At 33.7% G+C, this 20,579-nt stretch overlaps 1 protein-coding gene across 1 annotated transcript in view; it reads right to left on the bottom strand.

Annotated features, from left to right (window-relative positions):
• Nucleotides 1-8,891: 8,891 nt before the first annotated feature.
• The window catches only part of ACTR3 (ARP3 actin related protein 3 homolog), a 47,632-nt gene continuing 35,944 nt past the window's right edge, over nucleotides 8,892-20,579 (bottom strand). Inside the window, exons 6-12 of the mRNA XM_027562131.1 lie at nucleotides 19,852-19,959; nucleotides 16,858-17,001; nucleotides 15,142-15,315; nucleotides 14,608-14,700; nucleotides 14,335-14,460; nucleotides 11,498-11,581; nucleotides 8,892-10,121 (exon numbers count right to left, since the gene is read on the bottom strand). Of these exons, the coding sequence (XP_027417932.1) occupies nucleotides 10,026-10,121; nucleotides 11,498-11,581; nucleotides 14,335-14,460; nucleotides 14,608-14,700; nucleotides 15,142-15,315; nucleotides 16,858-17,001; nucleotides 19,852-19,959 (825 nt within the window). The 3' untranslated portion in view covers nucleotides 8,892-10,025. The remainder of the gene's footprint in view (nucleotides 10,122-11,497; nucleotides 11,582-14,334; nucleotides 14,461-14,607; nucleotides 14,701-15,141; nucleotides 15,316-16,857; nucleotides 17,002-19,851; nucleotides 19,960-20,579) is intronic.

Genomic DNA, 20,579 nt, shown 5'->3' with positions numbered 1-20,579 from the left:
AAATAACACAATGGTGGCATGAACCCCACATCCTGCCCAGTGGGCTTAGTAAGTTAATGGTGCCTAGGAAATGCTCTCTGCACACATAAAAAACAATAATTTGTGGTCTTAGCTTGACCATGTAGGGACAAGAAAACTTCCTGGCTCAACCTGCAGGAGGAACCGATGATGGAAGGATATCTACACCAAAAAATTTGTTTTTCTCCCCCTCCCCACTTTTCCTTTGATTGTAAAACTGTAGCCCAGTAAGTTCTTGGAGCACAGCATCCTCTCACCCACCCACTTGTAAGCCTTAGAAGTGCCCTATTCTAATAAATCATTTCTTACCTATCGCTTTGCCTCTTGCTGAATTCTTTCTGTGCTGATATAAAGCACTATGGTGCTGGAGCTCTTCAAAGTCCCTGAAACCACCACCAAACTATTTTAAAAGTCACTCCTAAGGGTTTTTGTGTGTTAAGAACACTTTCCACTCACTGCAACATGAGATGTTAACACACTGGTAGGGCATGTCTGTAAATTGGTGTGGTGGGTGTAAACCAACAGACACAGTACAAAAAGCTGTAGTTCACAAGACACGCTGTCTGCATACATAAAAAGACATGGCACTAGAATTTCTGCGTTTAATAATTCTAAGGTAAATGTACTACAATGTGGTGAACACAAGACTTCCTTACTGATGTTCTGGGGTTTCCTGGTGGTTCAGATGGTAAAGAACCTACCTGTAATGCGGGAGACCTGGACTCAATCCCTGGATGGGGAAGACCCCCTGGAGGAGGGCATGGAAATCCCCTACAGCATTCTTGCCTGGAGAATTCCCATGGACAAAGTTGTCTGGTGGGCTACAGTCCATGCAATTGCAAAGTTGGACATGACTGAGTGACTAAGCACAGTACTGATGTTCTACCATGCCCTGTTGACCAGCTAGGGCAACTGGCCCTGATCTCAGAACAGACAAATGTTCAGAGGCAGAAGTGGTGACAGACGTCAGCAAGGCATCTCCCCATAAAAGATTTTCAGTCAATTTGTAGAGCCCCTTCTTGAAATTGGGAGTGACAAGAGACATGTATTACTGCAGCTGTGTCACAGAGCCAGGGGTCTCCTGCCTGGTTCAATGTGCAAGTTCTTTCTCCAGAGTTATCTCAAGGTCATTTAAAATCCTAATATCTATGTATTGTCAAGACAATACACAGGCATTTATTCCACTTCACAAAAATTTGCATTAAACTTCAGGTAGCTCTATCTCAATCTCAACTGCCATCCCTCAAACTCACAATAAAGCATTCTTTTAAGAGTTAGCTTTAGGCTTGTGCCACTGGAGTTCACCTTGCACATTTTATGAGGAAGCGCTGGTAGAAAACCTAACAGGATATAAGGAAATAAAAATGCTTGCTTCTTTGATAAAGTATAACTTCAGTTCATTTCTTTGCTACTAAGGCTCAAGGCCACTTATTAATACTGAAGGAACTTTAATCATCTCCTTTTGCTATTGGTGCTCATTTTGAGAATATAAAGGGCCCAAGAAGGAAAGCTGCTGGGGAATGGGAAATGATCTTGCCAAGAATGTAGGTGACACAGAGCACACAGCCCCTGGTCTCAGAACACCATAAATTCCCAGTTCTTGTAATTTTATGATGTCAGTTAAAAAAAAAAAAAGTTGAGATTTTCTGTTGCAAAGGACTAACCAATGTCCAGAAAAGGGTATACATACCTTGAATATATTCTGGAATATAAAACTGAAATCACAATCCTGAGGCCAAAGCACAGTACCTCAGATCAGACTAAAACAGGAAGAGCAATGGGCCAAACCAATTCATGCTGTTTCACCCAACGTTCAGTTTGATGGATAAAATACCCCACCGCAAGGAACTCTTGATCACACATTGCTAAATGGAGGTAATTTTTAATTTTTTTTTCTAAGAAACCTTAATTTACCCTTTATATATTAACCTTAAAAAACTTAAGTTGGTGGGTGTCTCAAGTCTGCATGTATTCAAGACAATTAACAAATCATGTCTTTGTAACATGAGATGTAACGAATCTTAGACTTCTTTGACTTTGCAATTAACTTGGCATTTCTCCAATGATCTACATCACTAAAGAGAAATTGAACAAAGCCTAACCTTAAAGAGTCTCAGGTAGCAAATACCACTTCTGTTTTGCTATTATAGTCCCTGCATCTTGAACAGTACTTAGTATACAGAATGTTCCAAACAAATACTGCAGAATAAATCACACTCTGAACGATGAAACAGCCTAAGGAATATTTCATTTTTAAAAGCCATGCTGAAAATGGCATCCTTTAAATGGGAAAGTGAATGTTTTTGGTATAACTCAGATCCAAACTGCTCTTGACAGCAGCAAATCTAAATGAAATATATTCATTAATGGAGAAGAGAGAGACATCTAGTGGATGGATTCAAAGACTAAACTCAAAAGCTACCTCTGCCACTCCTTCCATCTGTTAAATGTCTTTTAAATCATGTGTCTTCTTTGTGAAATAGGTAAAAACAAGTAGTACCTTCAATTTCAATAATATAAAAATGCTAAAGATTAAGTGTAGTCTCCTACGTGGGGTTTAAGAAGTCGTATCTTTCTCCTTGGGGAAAAAGTACTTAAAACCATTTAATTCATTCTTCCAATGCCCTAAGAAATAATGTCCAGAGTTGTTACTTCCATTTTATAAAGGTGGAAAAGAAAATTAGGTAGGAAAATAGTACTGTTCAGATCAAATAACCATATATGTATTTTTTTAGATATATCAATGACAGATGAATTCAGACATACAACTCAAATGCAATCCAAATGTGGAATCATTAGCAAATCCTTGAAGTTATTAAAATATATACATAAAGTGTTGAACTACTTTTTCAATGAACCATCTTACAAAAGATGAATTTTAAAGACAGCTATAAATGTATATGTAAATTTTTAATTTGTGCCAAATTTGTGACCTATTTTTAAAACAGATATCCCCCTGCCTGCATTGTAAGTATTCTTTTAAATTACTGGATCAAAACAGTGACAAGATCAGAAATATCATTTCCACAAGTCCTTTTTGAACCAGATCTTTTTTCCAAGAAATATCTGAGCACTTCCCACATGCCATAACTTCCTAACATTATCATAAACTTCACTTTTTATTTGTAGTCTAAAAATGCTTTCTCTGTTTCTAAAACCAGTTCAGGTACTAATTAATAAAAAAACAGTTATGCCACTGACAAATTTAAATTTCAGTATTAGTGAGAGCTGAAATATGGTACATAAATTTAGCATTTTAGAGATACATGGCTAAAATGTGTAAGAGCTCAAATATGCCATTTCACCTATATTGGGACAGTTTAAGATTCCAAAGCTTGTTCTGTATATGAGGTGTCCTTTACTTTCTTTTTAAAGACCATTGCCTCTTAACATCTAATTCAGTCTCAAATAGACATCCTGAGTTTTAGGCTCTTGCTATTCATTCAGCCCTCTGGCCTGGTAACTATGGGCATCATGCACGACTTGGTAGACATTAAGTCATTTAACACCTTCCTCTTATAAACAGCATCTAGCATAAGAATGCTGGTATGAGCTCTCCCAAGAGAATGATGAGTCTGAGAGGCTAAGCAATGTTGCCAAATAAATTTTGGAAAACAAAATCATATGCTATTCAATATAAACAAGTATCATTCCCAACAAGTCCTATTCTGTGACTATTAAAGTGGTCTCACACAATGTGTTTCCTCATCTATAAAGTGAGTTTAAGTAGACCAAACTCTGAAAATTCCCCAGTGATACTGATGTCAATTTGGGTGTGATATCAACCTTAACTGCATCAACTTTTAAGTCAGTCAGTGTTTGAAGGAGACACCTTCTCATCTTATGCCCCACTCTTCAAACTTGTCTACAATCACTTGCTCTCTCTCTGCCCAACTACTAACCGTTTCACAGGCTGTTTCTTCTATAACTAAAAACATCTTCCCCATCTACTCTCCAACTACCAAAATCTTATTCTTCTTTCAGGATCTCAGGAAAGACCAGTAGTATTTCAATACAAAGTGAAGTACTTCTCTGTGAAGTACTTCTATCATCTCATGAATATATGTGACATCTCAGCTAAGCATCATGGCACCAAAAACAAGTCTCAGATTTTTTTACTGCCCAGCCTTCTAAACAATGGATTCTTAAGAATTTGTTTGGGAATGATACCATGTATGGCCAATAAGAGAAAGACTGTGTGGTTCTAATTCCAGTATTAACTTTCTAATAAAACTCCAAGAGATTAACAGCCTACCATACCACTGACTTATTAATTGAAAATGGAGGCAATTTTGAAGTCATCACCTCTAAATCAATTGGTTTAAAATGAAATTTGAACAAAACAATCATAACTGATCAATAAAAACCAGAGCTAGAAATCAGGAGTTTTTTTACTGTTGATATTGAATGTTACAAAACATTTCAGGGCATTTCAATTAGCCTTGTACAATGCAATGATTTTCAGAGACATGGTCATTTACATCAGAGATTTCAAAATGATCAAAGACCTAGTTAAGGAACTACTGAAGATCTACTTCAGAAAATTTGATCATTTAAATAATTCCCCACTGTTTTATGTAAAGTATCACTGTTTTATTTTTAAGGCAAAAACTACTGGCATTAAAAAACATTAATAATTCAGTCTTAAGTTTTCTGATACAGATATTTTTTTAAGGAAAAAAGCTATATACTCAAGTAACTCAAACTGTTAATTTCAAAGTGAAAAATGGCTTTTATTCATTCATCTATCAGACACAGCCACCTAACCACCACACTGTGCCAGACAATACCGTAAGGCCCTAGAAAGAGTATATGGATAAGACAAACCCTACTTTGAGATTTCACTTTTGTCAACTATTGTTGGGTAACATTTATCAGTATTTTAAGAATCTCAGGCACACATAAAATACTAATTTTAAACCATAAAGTGTTGAAAGTGTTAGTCACTCAGTAGTGTCCTACTCTCTGTGACCCCATGGACTGTAGCCCACCAGGCTTCTCTGTCCACAAATTCTCCAGGCTAGGATACTGGAGTGGGTAGCCAGCCATTCCCTTCTCCAGAGGATCTTCTCATTCCAGGGATCAAATTGGGTCTCCTGCATTGAAGGCAGATTGTTTCCCTTCTGAGCCATCAGGGAAGCTAATTTTAAACCACAGCCGCACTTATATTGGGCTTCCCAGGTGGGGTTATTGGTAAAGAACCTGCCTGCCAATGCAAGAGACTAAGACACAGGTTTGATCCCTGGGTGAGGAAGATCCTCTGGAGAAGTAAATGGCAACCAGCTCTAGTATTCTTGCCTGGAGAGTCCCAAGGACCGAGAAGCCTGGTGGGTTACAATCCATAGGATCACAAAGAGTCGGATAGGACTGAAGTGACTTAGCACACTTATATTGTGTATGTATTTTCCACTTCACCTGAGTTTTCTCCCTAAAACCCACTACCACCACCACCATCTTTACGAAAAGAAATTCTAAGTTAACATGATGTTTTGCAAAACTCAGGGCAAAATATTCCTCACTCCTCTGAGAGCATCTTTACTAATACATTAGCCTCTGAGCTCAGGGCAGATGTTCTATTCACCCTCATGCAGTGCCTGAATCACAGTATGTAGTCAAGAAGTGCCCGTGAGATTAGAGGCCCCAGATTTGATGCACTACATAGAGTATAAATGAGTTGTAATGTCTGAATAAAACTGAAACTATTTTGACTCAGCATCTTAGCTTTAAATGTAATACATAAAAATCACCAAAAGTGAAGAAACACTGGAAAACAGTATAAGAATAATAATTTGCTAAATCAAAATAAAGAATACTTTTCTTCTTCCATTTTTAATTTCCTTATTTTCTTCTTTCAGGTTTTTTTCCCCCAATTGCCACTTTTTCTAAATCATTCATTTCTATTTTTGTTTTTTTTGTTTTTTTTTACTGTGCCTGTGACACTGGAACAATGTTAAAGTAATTCTAAATTCAAATAGGTGTTATTTCCTTTCAGCTCCAAGTTAAAAATGTATCAGTTAAACTGGGTTATGGCATAGAGAATATCAAAGACAACCATAGATTTTAACTTGTTTTTGTTAAGGTTCTACCAAGACCAAGCAGGTTATAAAGAAAACTCTGGAATGCTGGGGGAAAATGTGGAAGAGAGATGAACATTTATATAGTACTATGGTGTTATTAACAATGAGTCGCAGAAATCCGTTTCCACTAATGTCTAAAAACTTTTCATACTCACAAGCAGATCTAAATATTGTTGCTTAAGGTTAGCTTAGATGTGATATGGAACTAATTATAAAAATAAATTTTTATTTTCTGAATTTGCTGTGAAAGTTCCTTATAAACTCTCAATAACAACTCTGCCCCAGGCCAACTATATAGAGTAAGTGTTATTACACAGAAACATATTCTAAAAGACAGGATTCCAATATGAATGAGAGAATGCTTCACTCCTAGAGTTGGCACATATTTTGGTTTGTATGTTAGCTAATATATTTAGTCCCTGTTAACCGAAGCTGAGATTCTTGGTGTTAACAGTTAAAGAAGAGACTGCCAAGGGCTATCCAAGGTACTCAAGGTTACTGAAGATGAATTACAAAATATCAGGGAGTACGGGGTCACAAGAGTCAGAGATGGGATGGTAAGAAAATCACAAATTCACTGGATTTCACTAGTGACAGAAAGTCCAGTATTTATAACAGCACTCTTTACAATGACACAAATAAGCTTTTACATTACAAATAATTTCCTCAACATTGTTACAAGTACTCTAGTACCACCTTTAGGGTTATCTGAAAGTTTTTATTCATATAGACATATTCTCTAGGACTTCTCTAGAAATTAAGTAAAGAATAGAGAACATAATAGCCTATTATCCACACAGTTCATTTTATTTCTGAAGGTATTTCTAGAAACTGCAAGAACAATTTATTTCCATTTTTTAAAGTAGCTTTGAAAACAAACCAAAAAATGTATATTAAGGGACCTGAATATATTAACTGCCTTATCTCTTATCAAAAAGGAAGATCGATCAGAACAGGATGATTACTTGCAGTATACATCTTTTAGAGATTTTAAGGGTAAGCTGTACTTACCAAAGAGTAAACATCATATTAGAGAGAGCCATCATCTATTTTATTTCTGTCTGTTAGTATTTCCAATTGATTAAAAGTCCTGCCTATCAAAAAAGAGACCTTTAAAAACATCTTTACTACCACAAACAGATTAGTCTCACAACTCATAAAAACTGCATTGTTAATCCAGGTAACACTGTGCTGTGATATGCTTAGTCGCTCAATTGTGTCCAACTCTTTGCAACCCCGTGGACTGCAGCCTGCCAGGTTCCTCTGTCCATGGGGATTCTCCAGGCAAGAATATTGGAGTGGGTTGTCATGCCTTCTTCCAGGAGATCTTTCCAACCCAGATCTCCCACATTGCGGGGAGATTCTTTACTATCTGAGCCACCAGGGAAGCCCAAGAATACTGGAGTGGATAGCCTATCCCCTCTCCAGGGGATCTTCCTGGCCCAGGAATCAAACCAGGGTCTCCCGCATGTAGGCGATTCTTTACCAGCTGAGCTACCAGGGAAGCTCCCAGATAACACTACTATCTTATATATAAATTGAATTAAGGTCGAGCAAGTTCAAACAATATGTCCATGATTATATAAATTTTTTTTTCATGTTTTAACAATAACAACAATAATAAAAGTTGAAGGACTTGTATTATCAATCTGTAGAACTAGAATAAAAATTTCAACAATTGGCTTTAGGCTTCAGTCTGGTGTTTTTCCAATGTAACATGCTTATGCAGTCTCTTATACTGGTGTTATAGGTTTTAATCACCTTGGCCAACCTCTATACATATACAACCAAGGGTGCTTTAAATTAATGATATACAATGACAGGAGAGATGTAAAGGACGTAAGACCACTGTTTCTATCATATTATATACCAGGAAACATACAGGAAAGGCTAGAGACTTCTTGTTTCCCCAAGTAAGTTTAAGCTTAAAATAAAATTTCTGACCCTCAAGTTTATTTATTTACTATTCAATCATCTCAGATGGAAAAGACAGTTATGACAATACTAATAATAATACTGTATTGGGCCAGGTGGATAAAATCTTTAATGCTTATTAATTTAGTTCTGTATCAAAAGATCTTTGAAAAAGCAAAGTGCAGAACAGTATATATAGTAAGCTCTTATTTCTGTAAAACAAGGGAGCTATATTCATTCCTATATGCACAGAAAACTACAAGGACATAAAAGACATTCTAAGAGTGTAATGATGAGAAAAAATGAGGCTAGGGTAGGAAAGAAATCTTTCATTATGTACTCTTTGGTACTACTTGAACAGTTTTTTTTTTTTTAACAATGTTCATGAAATACTTTTTCAAATAAAACAAGATCTTTGATCCTGACAGGATTACCATTTTACAACATACAGTATGTTCCTGACTGCCACACTCAAAAGAATTAAGATTCACATAAATGATTAATATAATTTTAAACATCCATATTCACTCTAAATAAAAACTAAAGTTTACTCCTCAAATCTATATTAAAGACAAAAACACTTTAACTGTTCTTAGATTTTTGGACAGAAGTATATATTAATATTAATCCTGTGTGGTTTTTCATGGTTAATGAAGTTCAAGTGTTCACTGGTATTACTGCTTAAGTTCTAAAAGCCTATAAAACATCTCTCATTTTAGTCTTCTATAAATAACTGGCAAAATTTCAAGTTCACAAGAAATTTTCTACCACATATATAGAGAGATTTCAATGAATTCTACTATTTCAACAGAAATAAAAAGCATATAAATATATAAACACAAAGTAGAACGACACTGCTTCTAAAAAAAAAACATTAGAAAAGGTAATTCAGTTTTAATTTATTTTCATCACTTGTTCTTCATGATCCAGATTATTTTAAAATGTAATGAAAATTAACTTTCCATGATATGTCAGGGACTGGCACTAAAAAAATTTTTGGACTGCAAATGAGTTATACAAATGAAAATATCAAATGGAGATCCAGTTATCAAAATGAAAGCACTCAACATATTAAAAGTTCACAATTATTTGTTTAGAGCACATAAAAAAGTCAGCTCACTAACCAACTGTTGAGATTTTAAAGAACTATTGCAGAGGTTTGAAGAAAATAGATTTATTAGTTAACTTATAAAGATTAAAGAGCTTAAAACAAGTATTAAAAAGAAATTTGTGCCTTTATTAGAATGGTGTTAGGCTTTAAATATACCAATTTGGGTAATCAAATTATTCATTTTTTAATAAGAAATGACACTACAGAACTGCAATACTGGTCCAACAGTCTTGTCTTTACTTTTCCTTTAAAGCGAGAAAACAGAATGCAAGTAATCAGAAAGCACTAGCAGGCATCAGTTAATCCAAGACACTAGCTTCTTAGTTCCAAAAGCACTTGCAAAGAAAACCATTGGGGGGCACAGGAGGGTGGAAGCACTTCATAATAACTGGAATCCCATGAGTGTGTGTGTACGCCAAGTCTCACAGGCTATTTTTTGTATTTATCCTTTACTTGGTCACTTTTTTATTTTTACCCTCAAATACTAGTTTTTCTTTGACTTTTTTTCCTCAAAGTATAAAAAGTATGAAATATAAACAAGCTCTTGCATTGCACACACTTCAAAGTGTACAATTCAAGCATTATAGAGCTATCTACATACTGATAAATCCCATCAAATCTTGGATAATTCAATAATATACAAAATACCAGGGCACAGAAAGAACTAAAACCCACTTCTTTTGATACACATAAGATTCAAATATTCAATCTAAAGAAAAACACTTAATCATTTTGGCTCTCCTCTACATTCGCATGTTGATATACTTATTAAAATATTCCTGTATAATTAATGTTTGGTCTTATTATTTCAAGTCAGGTTCAAAACCAGCCATCCAGACAAAACAGGTAATCAGAAAGACTATTTCTTCCCCACCTCCCTAACCCCAATAACTATGAAGCCAATTTTACGACATGACTCCAAACACTGGATTGTGACGACAAATGCTAGGTCCAATTTCTTCATAATCCTTTTTGGTGTGGCATACTTGGTAGAACTCAGGCTGAAAATAAAAACAGATTTTTGGAAAGGTCAAAAATGTACCACTTTAAATCCAAAACGTTTATCAGTCCATTTATGGTAGCTGAACAAAGCTTTGAAATTCCAACTGTGACTCAAAATCAGCTACAAGTCTATAACCAAAACTGAAAAGGAGCATTTGACAAAAGTCTCTCCAACCCCTCTCCTCAACGTTTGTTTCTCCTGGAATTTTTCAATTTTGAAAAAATTGAATGGAATGGAAGGCTAAATCTCAAATGCCCAACTATTCTGTTGTGGCTTTCCCACACTGTACAGTGAATCAAGAAAAGCAGCAGCATTCATGTAAGTTACAGATGATGTATTCCAGGTCATGCTCCAAAAACTTCTAGATGAACTTGCTTTCCTCACTGAAGGTCTGGTATAGACAGACTATTCCATAGTCTATTACCTCATTTCTCCAAGGAGAAAGTTACACACTCAACTAGGTGATAGAGACAGCACAAATGAAGACAATTCAAATTAAGGAAGAAAATAACTTTTACCTCTTATTTTTAAGTGCTTTTATTGAAATCCAAGGTTGTATGGTTTTCAATAATTCAAATAAAAGTTCTTACATTTTATTTTATACTGTGTACTATAGGATAAAGCTAAAAAAGTTAAGTCACTCAGTCGTGTACAACTCTTTGCGACATCATGGACTGCAGCCCACGAGGCTCCTCTGTCCATGGATTTTCCAGGCAAGGATACTGGAGTGGGTTGCCGTTTCCTTCTCCAGGTACTACAGGATAGAGCACCACTACTTACGAGGTGAAGGATGTTAAAATTTAAAGTATCTTTTAAAGGGACTTTAAGATGTTTTGGTTTGGGAGAGGTATCTTATTAATTCCCTTGACTCAAGTTTAGAACATCATACTTTTTATGTGGTAACTTAATATTTTAAAATATTTGCACAGAAAAAACAATGACCTTCTGATACCTGTATTACTACAGAGTTAAGCCTGTGCTCTACAACAAAAGAAGCTACCACAATGAGAAATCTGCACACTGCAATGAAGAACAGCCTCCAGTTGCTGAAACTAGAAAAAGCCCACGTGCAGCAATGAAGATTCAGCACATCCAAAAAAAAAAAATATGTTAAATAAATTTTAAAAAGAACTGCTCACTCAAAAAATGTCTAGCAAGAACAACAACAAAAAAAAACCCCCAAAAACCAGTAAGTCCAAATAAATTCCACTTTTCAAAAATACTATGTTTATTTGTGTTCAATTTTAAAACTTTCCTGTGCAATATTACATAAAAATTTAAGAAATTTCTCTTGTTCTTCTAAATTGTTTAAGTTGATAAATTACTTTATCTTTAAAACAAAAAGGTCAAATTTTAAAGCTTCATTTCACTTACTGTGGAAGCCAGCATAGATCCTCCAAACCAAACTGCGTATCGTTGCATGTGATGTGTAATGACTTGTACATCAATAGGTTTTGGCTATAAAAGATGTAGTAAGATCAGTTCAATGGTAAACTCATATAACAATTCTTGTATTATTTAACCTTAGTTGTACATACTCAAAAATAAACAAATAAAAAAGATGTGAGGTGGGGGTGTACATAGAGCAAAACAATGTAACAGAAACAAATTAAGCTAATTTTATTATTTTTAAAAAAAATATAACCACAGTAAAGTAAGGGAAACGAACTAATCCAGGTAACCCATGAACACAGTATTAGGACTACGCCCTCAAGGTTAAGCTAAAAACTAAGCAAACACTGAACTCTCATTAGTCGGTCTATTTCTCACAGTGGCATGGATCAATAACTCTAAAATGACTACATATGTATTCCAGGACTGAGCAAACAACAAACATAAGGCTGGTTTCTCACCATCAGAGAAGAGCATTACAAATATAGGAAGGTATAAGGCTAGAATGAACCTTACAGTATTCTGGAACTTCTATTATCAGTATGAATCTGTAGTTTTTAGTTTAAACAGAGAACTAGATTTATATGCACACACACACACACAAACACACACACTACATCTGACAGCCAACAAGGCCTAGATGCACTGACCCCTCAGTAACAACTGAATATATATCTAGTGTCCAAATCCTGGTTTCTTTTAATTGAAGTACAGTTGGTTTACAATATTGTGTTAGTTTTTGGAATTTGGAATTCCAAAACATAATTCCAAATAATGGAATTTGCAAAATACCACTTGGCAACTACCACAGCAATAACTAAATATGATGTTATAAGCAGTGGCTGAGACTTTGATGAAAAACAAGTCAGTTATACATAATCTGAAAGTATCATCCTATAAGATTCTTATTAAATATAAAGGAAAAAATAATAACTTTATAATAGAGACACCTGACACACTTAACCAGGTGATCCAAGTTAACATATAAAACAAATCATGCGTTTGGCAATGCAATGCAGTAAAAAGAATACAATATCACTTCTGTACTATTACTGCAAAAAATGCATTATCTGAACCCAATCATAAGAAAACATCAGACAAACCCAAACTGAGAAACAGCTTGCAAAATAAATTTCCTGTTGTCTTCAAAAATATTAAAATTATAAAAGACAAAAAAAAATGAGTACTTTTTCCAGATAAGAGGGAAATGAAACCAAATTCAAACATATGATCTTGGACTGACTCCTAGACCAGAAAAAAAAAAAAATATATATATTTTTATATATATATTTTGATTTTGATAATTGTAATGGCCTGTTTTTAGGAAATACACACTAACGTTTAGGGGTAATAGGCTATATTTGCAACTCACTCTCAAATAGTTCAGGAAGATACATGTATACATACATATATTTATAAAAACAGAAAAATAAAGCAAATATGCTAAAATTTAGAAATCTAGGAGACGAATATATAGGAATTCCACTAGAATTTGCCAACAGTTTCAAAGTATGAAATTATTTTGGAATAAAAAAATTTTTTAATTTATGTATCACAAAAAGATACGGCTTTTTGTTACTATAAAAAAGCTATTTGACTGTCATTTAAAATTGGATTGACAGAAAAAAAAGCCAGATTTAAATACAGATATATAAAGATGTTATAAAGATCCATAAAAATAACTACTGAATAAAATAAAAGGGAAGGTGGAGTACTCCAGTATGTATGATTTTTCCTATATTATTAGATATGTTAGCATAGTGCTGATATCACTGAGAGGAAAAAAAAATCAGTTCTTATTTAGAAATGTGTAAGAAGCATAAAAATATTTTAACATTTTCATTTAGCTGCAATGAGTCATTACAAACTAAACCACCACTTTTTACTGTACTCCAAGGAATAGTTTAAAGATAATCAAAATTTAGGGGCTGAAAGTCAGCTATCATGCAATTCTTCAAACAGCAGTAAAGCAGAGTGTTGTATCTACTGCTTTCAAGTAATTCTGGGTGACTGGTAGTCTCGGATGAAGCCCTCATTCTTGGTAATTTTCCAAGCTGCATAAATGTGTTTTACTTAGTAACATATCTTCTGAATCAATGTTTTGCTTCAATATCCCACAATATCCCATAATGAAAATGAAACAAATTTACTGAAAATTTGTCTTACAAATATGTAAAGCAGTCATCTGAGAATTTGAAGTTAATTTTGATTTTTTTTGACAGCAAGCCCAAAATTACAGGACAGAAATTGAAAGGTTATTTTCCTGTACCACCAATCTCATTTCACACTATGAGGCTGCTATAGGAGAGGATAAAGTCAGTGTGTGAAAACAGGTGAAATCACACAACAGTCTCTCTCTTTCAACTCTGCTTTGTTGTCCTGCTATAAAAGGTATTTAATATTTTGTAGACTCATAAAGAATATTATTCCTGGAATATGCAACAAATCTACTATATGTAAATTATTTGTGAGATAAACATTAAAAAAATCTCTCTCATAGCTATAAAAGTGAAAGTGCTAGTCACTCAGTCACGGCTGACTCTGCGAGCCCACGACAGCCCACCAGGCTCCTCTGTCCATGGAATTCTCCAGGCAACAATACTGCAGTGGGCTGTCGTATTTTCCAGAAATATAGGTTATATCCTAGAGGAATGGAATGACCAAGAATATCATGGATATGAATCTATAAAATTAACCACTTTCCATTAGATACCTCAGGCTCCTCTTACCTTCCAAAGAAAAGCTGGCAGACATTCTACATTTCCAATACAATAATCAAGGCACCCTCAACCTTTCCACCAATAATTGAGAAAACCTACCTTCAATCTACCACCACTCAATTCCTCACTTAATTTCAGCCTGGCATCTACAGTTCTTTTCAAATCTCTTTGCAAACGACGTCCAAAGTCCCTGAACATGGTTGAACCTCCAGAGAGGACAATATTCTGTATTAGTAGAGAAAAATAAATAAATAGAACTTTTACATAAAGAGAAGTTTAGATGTGGTTTTAAATCTACATTCACCAACAGAGAGAAAATAAAGACATTTTTAGAAGTGTGACTTAGAATACAATTTTGCTATAAACACCGACCTTGTAGAGAGGACGTCTGACATCGATAGGACAATTCTGAATTACTTCATCTACAACTTCTGAGATAGGCTGGGTAAAGTCTGGGTTAGCAAACTGAAAAGTAAGTTGGACACATGATAGAGATTAGACCACTACTGATTTAAATATCACAATTAAAAATTAAGAAACTTTTCAGTTAAAAAATAAAGGACTTATAGAAATATTAAATTCTGGTCTCTGATTCAAATTAAAGACACTGAAATCAGAGATTTCAAAAGAAATAAAATTAAAATAATGATTACATATACCATTTCATAACCATCAGATTAGCAAAAATGTAAAGCCAAACATATACTATGACCTGGCAAAAATCTATATAAATGGGAGCACTTTACAATGCTGATGAGAACATACATTGATGTAAAGATTACTCACTATAGCACTTTAGCATTCAAAAGAAAGTTCCTGAGATTAACTCTCTCTGATACTATTGACTGGTATTTTCTGCGGAATAATTCAAAACAAGTCTATCTTAAAAAAAGAAACAAGACTTACCTCTGGATGAAAAAAAATTTCAGGTCCCAAGAATCTCTCATATCCAACATCAATGGAAAACTCTTTCTTTGAGATAGCATTGATTCCAGTATACTGTTTAATCCACTTTGATCCATCTGTATCATACTTGTTAAATTCTTTTACTAAGTCTGGGCAGACATAACTATAGCGCTCCTAGAAAACGAAGAGTAATTTTTCCCTCTTGTTTTAGGAAAAGCAAAACAGAATGGTATTTATTCTCAGTAAACTAAAATCAAATCAAAAAATATCTTCAGAAAATAAAATTCAGAGACTAAGATGAAGAAAATTTTATGTTAGGATGTTATCATATGTATAGTACAAATAAACAGCTCATCTCCTGGGCTTCACATACAAATAGAATAAGATTTAACAAAGAGTTGATTTCTAATATTTCAGTGCTACTTCATGAAAGCACTCATTAATGTCATACAAAATTTTATACTGTTTCAATAATTAAAGGACTTTATATTTTAGAAAAGAGAAAACATAAAATACAAAAGAATTGCAGAATAAATACCTGACTTAACCACACAAATTAATACAATAAGAGGTACAAATTATTAGGTATAAAATAAACTTCAAGGATATATTGTACAACATGGGGAATATAGCCAATATTTTGAATGAACTATGATCTTTAAAAGCTATGGCTCACTATGCTGTACACCTGTAACATATATATTAGAGCAACTATGCTTCATTAATGCACTATAATCATGAAAAGACTGTCAAATCAATGGAATTATTTTTACCTGGGAAGTTTTGCTTTTACGAAAAGCATATACGAAAACATATACGAAATTTTAAACATATAAGAAATTTTTTAGAAATGTTGACAAATGATAAATTTTAAAAAGCAATGCTAAATATTTTGGTATTTTGCATAAGCCCTAGTGTAGCCTACAAATTATTAAAATACCTTACACAGCCTTCACATTTTTCTTCTATCTGCCATATCATTTGAACCTACCATTGCATCTATCCTATAGCCCAATGAATCAATGACACCAAAAATTTTATTCTAACAGACAACTGTTAGAATCAGAAATAAATAAATCAGTGAAAATTGAGATGTGAGGACTCTGAAGTGAACTAATAACAGGCATACCCCATTTTACTGTGCTTTGCCGATAGCGTATGTTTTACAAACTGAAGATATCTGGCATCTGAATTATCAGATGACAGCATGCGTTAGCAAAAAATATTTTTTAATTAAAGTACAGGATTCCAAATTAAAGTATGTACATTTTATAGACATAATGCTATTGCCACTTAATAGACTGTAGTGTAACCATAACTTTTAAATGCACTGGGAAACCAAAAAATTTGTGTGACTTGCTTTTTTGTGATACTCCCTTTCCCACAGTGGGACAGAACAGAACCCATAGTACCTCCAAGGCATGCTACATTTATTTTACTTAAGACAGTAACTATGTTGAAGTCAGTTTGTATAAATATCCTTATATGTTAGTCCTCTCAAATGTGAAATGTGGTGAGAACAAGCAACAACTTGCTAAGCCCCCAAAATTTCCTCTAAGAAATACAGAGAAAAAATATAAATAAGAATAGTGGTTTGTAACTGGGTAACAAAAGCTTTTTTTAAACTACTGTTCTTGACTTAAGAATTTTTCCTATTAATATTATAAACATGACTTTAATTTCTAACTGAATTATATTCTCAGAATCATTTTTTACCTTCACTGCCTTAGCAGTTTCCAAGGACTGCTCTGGAGGAATTCCTACTTCTCGGTCTCTCAACAATTGCTGAATAAAATATGTTATATCTCGTCCTGCGATGGGAATGTGCTTAATACAGCTGCCAATCACATACCCTTCAGCCTAGATGGGGAAAAAGTGTCAAATTTACTTTCAGTGTTTTCAAGAATCACCTAAACTAATCACTAAAGATCAATTTCTTAGATTACTACATTTGTATCCTTAAGTATTGCTTCATTCCAGGAAAACTCTTCTAGTCTTTATTCCTCAACTGTATTCTTTACAGCTAACTTACCACAGAATTTACAATACTGTACAGACACCATGAATGAGAATGGCAAGTTAGATTTATTATCCCACTGATAAGAGTTTATAACAAAGACTGAAATGACTCAAAAGCAAAGAAATAGTGAATTTCTTAAGTATTAAAGGTTTTAGATAACAGACTTCAAACAGGATATTACTGTTTAAATTTTCTATAATTTCAGCAAAAAATTTAAATTGCATTGTAGGAAATAATCATTAACACATATTTTCTATCATTTTTATAATGAAGTAGGTATCAACTTAAGTCTGAGATAGTCCATGCACTGTAATACTTCCAAATAATTTAATTTTACAGAATGAATTCATAAATTTACTACAACTCAGAAGTACAAAAATAATGTAACAAAATTAAATTTTATTAACACAGTTATTTATGAAAAAGTAGAGTATTATTATTAATTATGATAAGTTAGATGTTTACTATAAACCATACAGCAAAACTCACCAAAATCAAATGACAATAACAAAGAAATACACAGCATAGCTAAGTCAGTAAAAAAGACAAAATGAAATTATAAAACACATTCCATTAATTCAAAAGAATGCAGGAAAAAATAATAGGAACACCCAATTCTTAATATGCTTCATAAAACTATTCCAAGTTGGTAGCTTCTTTTTGTAAATTATCTACTCCAATATTAACTATAAGGATAAAGACCTTATTGCTTAACTGTGTAGATATTAAGAAAAGGCTGCAGTCAGGCAGAACAAGTTCAAATCCTAGCACCATGACCTACTTGGTGATGTTAAGGAACTCATGTGCATTTTATAAGTAAGTAAACTGAGGTCCTTAAAGGATAATATAATCTACAACGTAGATCTTGAGGTTAAAATGAGAATTTTAAATGAACAATTTAAGAATCTTTATGTATCTCTAAGCAGCATACATGTATCCATTATTTAATCCTCAAAACAGTTCTATTAAACAGGTTGCTATTATTGTTCCCATTCTGGAAAAAAAAAAAAGGAAAAGAATATGTAGCACTAAGAAAAATATGCCAACTAAATTATAAAAAGCTATCAAAATATTAGATATAACCCTAATTTCCAAGATATTAAAATATCCCCCAATACAATACAATAAAATGTAGAATAGCCATATAAAAAGATATTTGGCAAAATAAGTAAAGTACTAGACATGCTACAACATGGATAAACCTTGACAACACTGGGCTATGTGAAAGGACAATCACCAAGAGTGTAGGACTCTGTTTATATGAAATATCCAGAACAAGCAAAACTATAGAGTCAGAAAAGGTAGACTGGGCTAAAGGTAAAGGGGGAGAGTGAATACTAAAAGATATAAGGTTTCTTTTTAGAGTGATAAAAATTTTTTTAATTGACTCTGGTAATGATGCACTTTATGAATATACAAAAAACACTGCATGGTACACTATAAACGAATGAATTGTGTGGCGTGTGAATTACATCTCAAAAAAGTTTCTATTTTTTTTTTTAAAGGACAAGTATTACTAAAACTATTATGATATCAGGAGGGTGAATTATGACATCTAACCTAAGGCAGAGGATGAGACGGCTGGATGGCATCACCGACTCGATGGACATGAGTTTGAGTGAACTCCGGGAGTTGGTGATGGACAGGGAGGCCTGGTGTGCTGCAATTCATGGGGTTGCAAAGAGTCGGACACGACTGAGAGACTGAACTGAACTGAACCTAATAATCACTCTGAGGATGTAACTGTCAACAGAGGTTGCCCGGTGTATTAAAATGAGGAATAAGAATAATGAAGAAATAAAAGTTCAAAACAATTTCATTCTTTACATGATATTCAATATAATATAAAAAATTTTTTAAAGAGAAACATTTCTATATATACCAACCCAAAGAGATCAGTATGAATTCAAGTAATAATTCTGAATCTATTGGGCACAATGAAAAAATTTAATTTGTCATTAAAAATTAGAAGTAGAAAGTCTTTGGCAGAAAAATGCCTTCTCTCACAAATAATCCAATCTGATGCATTTTTCTTAATTGTGCTTGATTAAATCCATGTAAAGCACAATCACAACTTGAGCTTTTTAATTCAAAAAATGTAATTTCCCAAAAGTCACTGATGGTCATGTGCTTTCAACTAACTGCCATTTTAGTAGAAAGCTAACACAAGTATGAAATCTGTTAATTAAGAAGAGAAAGAAAAACTATTCACTGGCTGTGGAGTAGGAAATGGCAACCCACTCTCCAGTATTCTTGCCTGGAGAATCCCATGGACAGAGGAGTCTGGCAGGCTACAGTCCATGGGGTCACAAAGAGTTGGACATGACTGAGCGACTTAGCACATTCACTGGCTAACATAAATCCAAACTGGAAAACTGAATTCCATGTTTAAGAAAAGAAAGGCACATTTCCATTCCAGATACTGTAATTCATCATTTCCTAACTACAAACTGGAAACTTCTAGTAATTTTCTAATTATTTTTAACTACAGGCAAACCTATAGCAAAAAAAAACAAAACTGGAATTTGTTTATAATAATGTGAGCAAAACAACTATAGCTGAGCAATGACCAAATTTTAGTAAATAAATATAATATTTCAAGTTTTTTTAAAAGGTGGCATTAATCTATATAATTAAACTTTGCTAGATGTTAACTGCTATTTTGTTCAGTAATTTTAAAATATCCTTACCACAGGGATGACATGAGTGACACCGTCTCCACTGTCTATTACCGTACCGGTCAACGTCCGTTCTCCTACTTGTCTAGAGGTCCAAGACGCAGCTAAGGCAAGAACGGCCTTGAAAAAAAGAAATATGGCAGGCAAGAAAATAAAGAGTTAATAGAAAATTTCATTTTATTGTAGAACTTTATTCAATTGTAAATGTAGTATCTTTAGAAAGGAAATACACAGAATTAACTTACATTATACAATAAAATTGTTTATATCCTATATATTATTAAGACAAAGCCTTACATTAGTTTTTAAGGGCATATTTATAATTTTCCATATTTTAGTGAGGGCCATTTTCCTCCTATAGCCAAAAAAAAGTGGAAGACTAACATGAGATACCACAGTACTAACATATAGGAGACTAACATGAGATAATACAGTATAGGACTTAAACTCTGTGTATATGGCCTAGCCCGTAACAAACACAAAAGTAAAAGTAAGGCAGAGAAGCACACAACCACCAACCATTAGTTATTCAATACATAGATGGCTATACACAAGTATCACTCTTATAATATTACCTCCAAATTTTCTAAATGCAACATGCATTCAGGAATATGTAACAAGCGATATAACCAGAGAAAAGACCACTGCACACTTCCAAATACTATGATTTAATTAGGAAAACAAAGTTGATGAAATGTTTTTCTATAAAAAATCTTGGCATAAGCAATAAAGTATAAGTT

Source organism: Bos indicus x Bos taurus, chromosome 2 (assembly GCF_003369695.1).
Source record: "Bos indicus x Bos taurus breed Angus x Brahman F1 hybrid chromosome 2, Bos_hybrid_MaternalHap_v2.0, whole genome shotgun sequence".
Taxonomy (NCBI): Eukaryota; Metazoa; Chordata; class Mammalia; order Artiodactyla; family Bovidae; genus Bos; species Bos indicus x Bos taurus.
This window is presented reverse-complemented; position numbering and strand designations above follow the sequence as displayed.